Source organism: Lemur catta, chromosome 15 (assembly GCF_020740605.2).
Source record: "Lemur catta isolate mLemCat1 chromosome 15, mLemCat1.pri, whole genome shotgun sequence".
NCBI classification, from domain to species: domain Eukaryota; kingdom Metazoa; phylum Chordata; class Mammalia; order Primates; family Lemuridae; genus Lemur; species Lemur catta.
In genome coordinates, this window is record NC_059142.1 from 22872226 (window position 1) to 22882534 (window position 10309).

The 10309-nt window shown below is 43.3% G+C and overlaps 1 protein-coding gene across 1 annotated transcript; it reads left to right on the forward strand.

Annotated features, from left to right (window-relative positions):
* The first annotated feature begins 931 nt into the window (after positions 1-931).
* Positions 932-2782, forward strand: LOC123620186 (C-C motif chemokine 2-like). Its single transcript, XM_045525197.1, has 3 exons — positions 932-1025; positions 1834-1951; positions 2320-2782. Exons 1-3 carry the CDS (start codon positions 950-952, stop codon positions 2483-2485), a joined length of 360 nt encoding a protein of 119 aa, XP_045381153.1. The 5' UTR covers positions 932-949; the 3' UTR covers positions 2486-2782.
* The last annotated feature ends 7527 nt before the right edge of the window (positions 2783-10309 follow it).

Sequence of the window (10309 nt, forward strand, 5' to 3'; positions counted from 1 at the left end):
TTGCACATGTCCCCTTCCAGAAGTATGTCACAGGGGTGACAGCACAGACACTGGGGTTGGGCTGCCTGGGTTCTGCTTGAGGGGACCTTGGGCAGGTTATTTAGCCCATTAGTCCGTGCCTCAGTTGCCTGATCTATAAAATGGGAACTAAGGATACCTGCTAGAGAGAGCTCAGGAATTTAAAGACTTAACGTTCGTGCTTAGAACAATCCTGGCACAGAGCAAACACCCTGTGAGCACGACACGGGCATTCCTTCCACAGCACTACATGATGTATGGGCCTTCCTCCAAGTCTGAAACTCCAGGACTCTTAGAATTCAGTTCGATGTTTGCAAAACCCTACAACTCTGCCAGAGTTCCACTGTGTCGTCACCAGGTGACAATAGTGACCAGGTGGCTATAATGTGTATTGGGGGAGCCCGCCAAGGCTTCAGGCCCTTCCTGGCTCAGAGGGCCCTTGGACGGGTGCCTGAAGGTGGGCCAGCAGCAAGCGCCACATACTGCTTTGTGATCTCAGTTTCCTCGCTTCCTTCCCTTTCCGCAGAGTTCCCACTTCAGAGAAAGCTGAATCCTTAAGAATAATGTGCTTGGCCCACATCTGTCTGTGGTCAGTCTGGGCTTCACGGCACCCCGTCCTCCCCCACTTCACTTGGTCTCAAGAGTGAATGGAAACCGTGCCCCATTCAGACCCTCCACTTCCCTCTTCTACTTCCTGGAAATCTCCCAGGGTGCTGCCCTTGCTCAGCAGATTTAACATTCCACTGCATCATTCATTGAAGATGCTGCCCTGCGCCAAGCCCTCCCTCTGGGTTCCACCCCTCTTGGCTTTCAATAAAAGGCAGCCACAGAGCCGCCAGAGGCAGAGGAGCAGAGAGGCTGAGACCAACCCAGAAACCTCCAACTCTCCCGCTGAAGCTCACGGCTCGCCTCTCGCCTCTCGCCCTCCAGCATGAAGGTCTCTGCAATGCTCCTGTGCCTGCTGCTGGCAGTAGCCGCCTTCAGCCCCCAGGGCCTTGCTCAGCCAGGTAAGGGCTCTCCTCCATCCCCTTGGAGCGCACTGCCCCCTCTCTGGGGCATCATGGACCGTCCTAGCAGGAGGGGTACCCACAGTCTCACTTTAACTGCTGCTTTTCCAAGATAAGGCAACTCAGAGAAGGATAAGGATTGATCCCGATCTCACAGCGGCTCCCAGACAGAGCCCGAACTACAAGTCCAGCTGTAGACCCCGAATCCAGCTCCTCCCGGGACTCCAGCCCTGGGAACATCCTCAGTGTAGTTACTGCCCCAGCTGCTTCCAGCAGAGTCTGGGGGACCAGGGTGATCAAAGAGATGGGGCATCTGGGGTGGGTGTGCAGGCTGTTTCCAGACACGGAGGAGGGGAGAGGAGACACAGAACCTGGTCTATGCTTCATTTACCCTGGCTTCCAGGGGCAGAGGCTCTGCAGCGGAGTGGGTATCAGGGGAACTCACGATCAGGCACAGACTGCTCCAAGCCTAAAAAGGGACCCGTGGCTGGGGTCCCCAGCTGATCTTCCCTGGCCCTGATAGTTTGCATTATTAGCTCCTCTAATGTTATCTAGTGGTAACAGCTCCCATTTCTGTCTGAGCACTATCAATGTTGTGTACCCATTTTATAGCACAGGAAACTTGAGTCAACGTGTCAAAGATCTCATTCTAGCTCTGAAGTATAGGCAGAAATACTGGGATTTAATGGGTTCTACTTCTTCTCCTGTCATCTCTTTGCCTTCTCCTCATGACTCTTCTCTGCTTTGGTTTAGATCAAAAGAATCCAGCCCATCCTAAAACGCTTTTTCTTTGTGGTTTGTTTTCCAGATGCGGTTAACGCCCCCGTCACCTGCTGCTATACATTCTCAAGTAGGAAGATCCCACTGCAGAGGCTGATGAGCTACAGAAGAGTCACCAACAGCAAGTGTCCCAAAGAAGCTGTGATGTGAGTTGAGCACACCAACCCTCCCTGGTCCAGAGTTCTTCCTTAGGGAGCAGGGGACAAGCTTCGCAAACTCACAGGCAGTTACACCATCTAACCAAACAGCCAAAGATTTTCAAAGGGGAAATTGGGCCAAGAGAGAAAAAGTAACTCCTAACATCACTCTCCATGTGGGTGCTTATTCAGACCATCCCTATCTCGTTAGCCTGATGTCAGGATGGTTTCACCTGGGACACCTCTAGGAGCAGCTTGCTCCGGGTCCCATCCTTCCACCTGCCTTCCTTCTCTAGTCCCCATGGTGGCCCCTTGGTGCAGAATGGGCTGCATGTCTAGGCTGAAACTTCATCTAACTGTGTCTTCTCTCTCCGCAGCTTCAAGACCGTACTAGCCAAGGAGATCTGCACGAACCCCAAGCAGAACTGGGTCAAGGATTACATTGCCAAACTGGACAAGAAAACCCAAACTCCAAAGCCTTTGAACACTCACTCCACAACCCAAGCACCTACAGCTAACTTATTGTCCCCTAGCTCTCCCTAAATACCCTATTTTATTTTATTATAATTTCGAAATGTACAAACGTTTATCAATATGAAGCAGAATGCTTTAAGTAATGTTAATCTTATTTAAGTTATTGATGTTTTAAGTTTGTCTTCTGGGATACTAGTGTTTTTTAGATCTAGAGACTTGGGAAAATTGCTTTTCCTCTGTGAACCCCGAATGGGATATTTTGCGGATCCTTGCAAGGATCATTAATGCAACGACTTCTTGTTGTTAAATTCCAAGGTATTGCTAAAAATATTATTGTGGAAATGAGTATTATGTAACTATTGAATAAAATATATATTTTTGTACAAAACCTGACTTCTGGTGTTTCCTTGAAGGAAGTTACAAAGCTGAGAGTATGAGCTTGGTGGTGAGGGAGAAGCATGGGTTTGTTGGGGGTGGTTCCCGTTTTAGAGGAATGGGAATGTGGATTGGTCGTGTTCTTTTCTACTGGGTGGTCTCATCTGAGCATCCATAGGAGAATCTTTAAGGCAAGGCCCAGTCAGGAATTCTAGTGCCAATGTTCCGGTCCTCAATGTCAGCTACCTAGATCCCAACAACCCTCGTTACCTGTTTAGCAAGAGCCTTACCTTCCTTCGCGTTCTCACAGCCTCTGACCCTTGCCCACAATCCTTCCCATAATATATCACAACCTCCCCCTTAGCTGGGCTACCCACCCCCAACCTGTGCCCCTCCAATTAATCCTTCAACCTGGAGTAAGACAGATGCTGCAGATTTGAGGAAATGAGAAAAAACTTAATCAACCAACAAGATAGTTAGATTAAGGTTTCACAGAGAGGGTAAGACTTGAACTTATCCTTGAGGAATGCGTAAGGTCTTTCTAGAAGAATTGCAGGATCATTAAGAAAAGGAGAAATACCTGGAGGCAGAAATGATGAGGATGTGTACATCAAAGAGGGTGAAAAGCCATCACATGGGAGCCAGGGTCGATGTCTATACAAAGGAATGGGAAGTTTAGAAATGAAGGTCCGATAAGGTGTTTCGAATGTTGGGGGTGGGGGGAGTTAGTGCTCAACTTTGTAGGTTAAAACGAAATGTTAAAAATCCTCACTCCAGTGAGGAAGGATGTCCCATTTTCAGAGGTTCAGAGATGGGTTTCAGGAAATGCATCGTATTGGCTTCATGCAGACATGGAGAAGTAGGGCAAATGAAGGGCTACTGCTATGGTCCAAGCAACGATGAAGGCCTAAATATGGAGCCTAAGATGCAGCACTGGAGAAGAATGAGCTAGGCAGGCTGAAATGCTGCATGTTATTGATGGAGGAGAAGGACCTGTGATTTCAGATATGGAAGTCTCTTCTTAAACCCACATTTTAAGGGGGCAGCTTCCGTGAAACCAGAATGTACTTCCCACCATCACTATCCCTGCCCCATCCAAATTCCTGCAGCCTGGAATCAACCATTTAAACAGATGGGCCTCCTTTTCCTAAATGTCCACCTAAATGTCATTCCCCTGAATGATATTTGATCCACCTGTAAGGCCTTTGGCCCACCTGGGAACCAAGACAGCCCCTTCACTCAGGAAAATGCATGGGTATCTCACTCTGTTGAATAAACCACATAGTTCTCAGCTTCCCAGTCTGGTGGGGAAATGACCACTGTGTCAGGATAGACCAGGCAATGCCTTTGGCAGCACGAGGAGCTGAGGACAACTCCAGCTGCAAGAAAGTCACGTGGAATCCCAGAGCTGACACAGACTCACTTTGTAAGTCAGGGCAAGTCAGGCATTCCGAGTCTTTGTCAATAATGCGGGGTGATGTGTTACACACAGGGGGACTTAGATACATCAGTCTGCAGACAATTTATTGACAGCTATTTATAAAACTCACTGACCTTCATTCTAGGTCAAACCCCCTTCCCTGCCCCTCCTCTACTCCTCCAGTCCTCAGCCTTGATCACCAATCAGGAGTGAAATCTCAAATTGCAGTGGATGCCAACAGGCAAAAAGAAAGCGGAACGCACACAAATGTGACCTGATCACATAGATCACTGAGCGGCAGGCCCTCTGACGCCAGGCGGATTTGAGGCACAGGGTCTGGGAGGACGTCAGGCAGAGGGAGGGCGGAATCCATGTGCTCAAACCCCAAAAGAATCTGCTCACATTCCCCTTTAAGTCACATCTATTCATTTGCAGGAAATCTTGAATCCATATGTTTTTCCGGCCAAGCATGGGATTCCTTGTCCCTTACACGACGAAATGGAGCACAAGGCACCGGCAGCATTGAGGAGCTATTTTAGGAGAGAATGCCAAGAGCAATGCATTCATTTCCTGTGGCGGCCAAGTCCTGTTCCAGGAAATCTACGCTTTTTCTATCATGCTCAAAATTCTTCCAGCCTCTGCCCACTGTCCAATTCCCAAGCCATTTCCACATTTCCAGGTGTTTGTTACAGCAACACCACACCTCTAGGTACTGAAATTTGTATTATTAATAGTTTTCTTATTGCTACTGTAGCAAATGATCATAAACTTAATGGCTTAAAACAACACAAATATGTGGTCTTAGAGTTCTAGAAGTCAGAAATCTACTAATAGGGCTATATTCCTTCTGGAGGCTGTAGGGGAGAATACATTTTTTTTTTTTTTTTTTGCATTTTCCAACTTCTAGAGGCTACCAGCATTCCTTAACTCATGGTCTCTTCCTGTAGCTTCAAAATCCACTCCCCCACACACACCTCTCTTGCTGTCTCTCTGTCTCTCTCTCTCACCCTCTCACCTCTGTTTCTGAGTTAAATCTTGTCTCTGACTCTGACCTTCCTGCTTTTATCTTTAAAAGTGATTCTATGGAGCCCATCTGGATTATCCAAACTACTATCTTGTTCTCAAAATTCTTAAGTTAATCACACCTGTGAAATTCCTTTTGCCACGTCAGGTAACATACTTCCAGGTCAGAGGGAGTAGATAAGAGCATGAGCATCTTTGGGAGGAGGACATTATTCAGACGACCACAGCTAGGAGTCAGGTGAAGATTTACAACAGGTAGCTGTGCACTGCGACTTGGCCTTTGAGATCTAGATCTGGGTTTAACTACATTGTCAGATAACCTTGTGCAAGTTACCTTTCCTCTGTCGGTCCACAGGTTATGAACTTTATTTATGCATTAAGCACTTCCTAAGTTGCCTGTGCATTAAAGTCACCCGAGTTCCTTCCAAAACATCAGTGCATCTCCAAAGACTCTGATTTAGAATGTCGGAATGGGAGAAGGCTCCCCATCCCATGGGTAGATTTTACAAGTTCAGTAGAAGGTCCTGGTGCATGAGTTTGAGGCCCCGTGCTCCTCAGCTCTCTCACATTCAGGTTATTGGAGTTCACAGCCAGGCCTGTGACCTCTGACTTGGGTTTTCATAGTGTCCTTTGTTGTGACCTAGACTTGGCCAATCTACAACCAGGAGTACAAGGGAATACAGAGTCCAGAAATTTAGGACATTATAGAATTTGAAATACCAATTGTTTCACCATGCCAGGCAGTGAGATGGAATTTTTAAAAGACTTTGAACAGCAAGGTATCCACAAAACCGTTTAGTGGGATAGGGTGGCTTAAGGAAGAGAGTGGGTTAAGAAGCCTGTGCCATTCCCATCCTAGCCTAGCCTAAAAGAGAGCCAGGCCTCGGGTGTGGAGGAAGCAGAGACATCAGCTAAGGACTACACATAGGGAGGGATTTTACGTGTCTTTACTGGTAAATCAGGAAAGTCCTAGTAAGTATTTGAGGGACTGTGTTGCCAAGAAAATCAGAAGCCAAGACTGAAAAAGGCTTTGATTGTTCTAACTGTTAAACAACTTTCAGATCTTCTCTGAACTAGAGACAAGTGATGGTGGCCACCAGAGGAGGGCGTGTCCACCAAATGCCACGTCCATTGTTGCCAAGGAGAAAAAATGGACAAGAAAGAGCCTCACCAAATGTGAATCTAGGACCCTGGACAAGGAGGCTCCTCCGGAGAGAGGGGTCAGAGCCCCTCTGGAACGGCCCCCCAGTGCCTACCCAGCAGTGTATCAGAACTGCTATAATCAGTCACTGCCGTTGTCTCCCTGTCTCCTTGTGCAATGAGAGTGTTTATTGCAGTTGTCTTGTTCGTATTCCACCTTGTATATGGGATGTAAATTGAACAGATAAATTGTTTATTTTTTAAAAATACCATCAATCTTTTGTTTGGAGGCTATAAAATTCACTCCGATGAAGCTTCATTGTCTCTGTTTTTTGTAATTTTTAATTTTTTTAATTGGGGTAAAAAACACATAATAAAATTTATCATATTTATTATTTTTAAATGTATACTTCAGTAGTGTTCATGTTAATATACTTAACATTGTTGTGCAACAGGTTTCCAGAACATTTCAATCTGGCAAAACTGGGTATTAAACAATTGGTATAAACTATTTCCCCCTTGCCCAGCCCCTGAAAGCCACCATTCTCCTTTCTTTTTCTATGAATTTATCTACTTTAGATACCTCATCTAAGTGGGGTCATACAATATAAGTCTTTTTGTAACTGGTTTATTTTATTTAGCATAATATCCTCAAGGTTCACGCATGTTGTAGCATATAACAGGATTCTCTCCCTTTTTAAGACTTAGTAATATTTCATTGTATGTCTGTACTACATTTGGTTTATTCATTCATTCAATGATGGAAAACTCGGTGCTTGCATCTCTTGGCTGTTGCACATAATGCAGTTATGAATATGGACACACAAATATCTCCTCCAGATTCTGCTTTCAATTCTTTTGGAAACATACCCAGAAATGTGATTGCTAGATAGGAGAGTAATTTTATTTTTAATTTTTTGAGGAACTGCTATACTGTTGTTCATAGTGGCTGCACCATTTGACAGTCCCACCAACAGTACACAGGTGTTCCAGTTTCTCCAGAATCCTTGTCAACGTTTGTTATTTTCTGTCTATTTGATACTAGCCGTCCTAATGGGGGAAGGTGGTACCTCACTGTGGCTTTGCTTTGCATGTTTCTAACGATCAGTGATGTTGAGCATGTTTTCAAATGCTTGCTGGCCACTCATTTTGTTGAGGATTCCTGCATCAATATGCACCAAGGATATTTACCTGTAGTTTTCTTTTCTTGCAGTGTCTTTGTGTCTGGCTTTGGTATCAGGGTACCCCTGGCCTCATACAATAACTTTGGAAGTGTTTTCTCCTCCTCAATATCTTGGAAGAGTTTGAGGAACATTGATGTTAAATCTGTAAATGTTTGGTAGAATTCTCCAGTGACGCCATCTGGTCCTGAGCTCTTCTTTTTGGGGAGATTTTTCCGTTACTGATGCAATCTCTTCACTAGTTACGGGTCTGTTCAGATTTTCTGTTTCTTCATGACTGGGTGTTTCTAGGAATTTATCCATTTATTCCAGGTTATACAATTTGTTGGCATACAATATTCACAGTATTCTCTAATAGTCCCTTTTACTTCTGCAGCTCAGTTGTAATGTCCCCTCTTTCATTTTGGATTTTAGTTATTAGAGTCTTCTCTCTTTTCTCAGTTAATCTGCCTAAGGGTTTGTCAATTTTGTTGATCATTTCAAAAAACCAACTCTTGGTGTCACTGATTTTTTTTTCTATTTTTTTAATTTTCTGTTTCATTTATCGCTGCTCTAATCTCTATTATTTTCTTTTTTGTGCTAGCTTTGGGTTTAGTTTTCTCTTTTTCTGGATTCCTCAGGTATAAAGCTAGACTGTTGATTTGTGATCTTTTCTTTCCTAATGTAAGCATTTACAGCTATATACTTCCCACTTAGCATAGATTTCTCTGTATCTCATAAGTTTTTTTAATGTTGTGTTTTACATTTTTTATTTTGAACTAATTGTAGACTTATAGAAAAGTTGCAAAAATAGTACAGTGGGTCTTGTAATTCCTCATTTAGTTTTCCCTAATGTTAGCATCATACTTTCTTCATGTCTTGTAAACCTTGCCATTTCTCTGTTCCATGCCTCTTTTTCAGTATGGGATCCAGGTTGAAGGGACAACCCCATCTGGGCTATGCCATCCTCATAGTTAAGGGGGAAGCAGGAGCCATGGTGGAACCACAGGATGGCTATTAACTTTCTCCCAGAGATGGCACGTGTAACTTCTGCTTATATCCAATTGGCAAAAGCTAGATTATTGGTAGCAGTATAAATGTTTTTTGTTTGTTTATAACTACTTTTTCTTTCTTGTATCTGATTTAAAATACAGATGCATAAAGCAATACTTATAAATCTATGTTGAAGGGAACACAATATATAAAGGTATCATTTGTGACCATAACAACATTAAGATAAGAAAGGGAATAGAGCTATAAAAGGATCAAGACTTTTATATACTATTGAAACTAAAATAATATTCATCTGAAATGGGTTGTTATAAATTATGATGTTAATGGTAATACCCAGCGTGATTGCTAAGAAAAAACTCAAAATACATAATAAAAGACAAAGGAAATGAAATGGTACACTAAAAGGATCTATGTATCAGTAAAGGAAGAATTGAGGATCAAAAAAGATAGAAGCATATAGAAAACAAACAAACAAAAAATCAGATGATAATCCTACCTTACCATTAGTAACACTAAATGTAAAAGGATTAAACTTTCCAACTAAAGGCAAAGATTGGGTGAATGGATTTTAAAAATAAACCAGCTGTATGCTATCTATAAGACACACATTGTAAATGCAAAAACTCAGATAATTTGAAAGTACAAGTTACCCCATGCAAAATGTAACCAAAAGAGAACTAGTGGCTAACTAATATCGGAGAAATAAATTTTAAGATAAAAAATTGTTACTAGAGACAAAGAAGAATCTTCAAGTGATAAAAGGTTAAAATATTTTTTTAATCTAAAAGAAGATTAACCACATATCTTTGGGCATTAGTAATAATGCAACATGATTTTGTCCTTTTTTTGTTTAAGTGTTTCTAATTTTGCCATCAGGTCTTTAAATCATTAAAAAGTTTTTATAAAATTCTGCAACAATTCAACATCCTCTTCTGTTTCTCCCATTCCCAACTGCTGTGGGTGTGACAAGCACAGGCTTTTTCATCATGAACATAGGTAGGCATTTTCTCAGGGGTGTGAGGCAGAGGCATCTTGGGGGACTTCAGTTTGGGGATTTACGAAGGAGAGGGGTTGCATCAACTGGAGCCCATGAGCACTTCCTTGACCTACTGACCAGACCTATCCAGGAAAGGTAATTTTTGGGCAGGACCCCTGTGTTCTCCTCCCAATTTGTAGGTCATCAGCAGGTTATCCATGACAGATGTCTTCAAGATTAAAAAAAAAAAAAAAAAAAAAAAAAAAAAAAACAATGGAAAGAATGAGTTCTGCTTCTTAGAAGCGCCAAGCAGGTGAAACATACACACTGGGGTAGAAAGTACACTGTTATAATGCGTTACATCAGAGTGGGCTGGGACTCCACAGATAAGGAAGTAGGAAGTAGGTTGAATCTTCACCAATTTCTAGAACTGGTGGTAATAGCGATTTGAAAAAGAGCTAATAGAGTGAGTAGCCTGAGCAAAGTCACAGAGGGAACAATAAACTTGATGTAAAGCTCAAGCCATACATCGAAGCCTTGAATTGCTTCGATGTCAGTGTTCGAGGTTGTACAATGTTCCAGTCTCACCCGCTGAAGAGTTTTCCTCCCTTGCATCCCGAGCCCAGCACGGGTGGTGCAGTTACAGGTGTGAGGAGGCCATGCACGGTCTCTCATCAAACCCCTTTTCATTAACATCATCGGCAATTAGTTGGTGATCTTGGAAGGTGTGTGTGAGATGGGAAACTAGATCAGTGGTCTCCAAAATCTATACTTTGTGTCTCTGA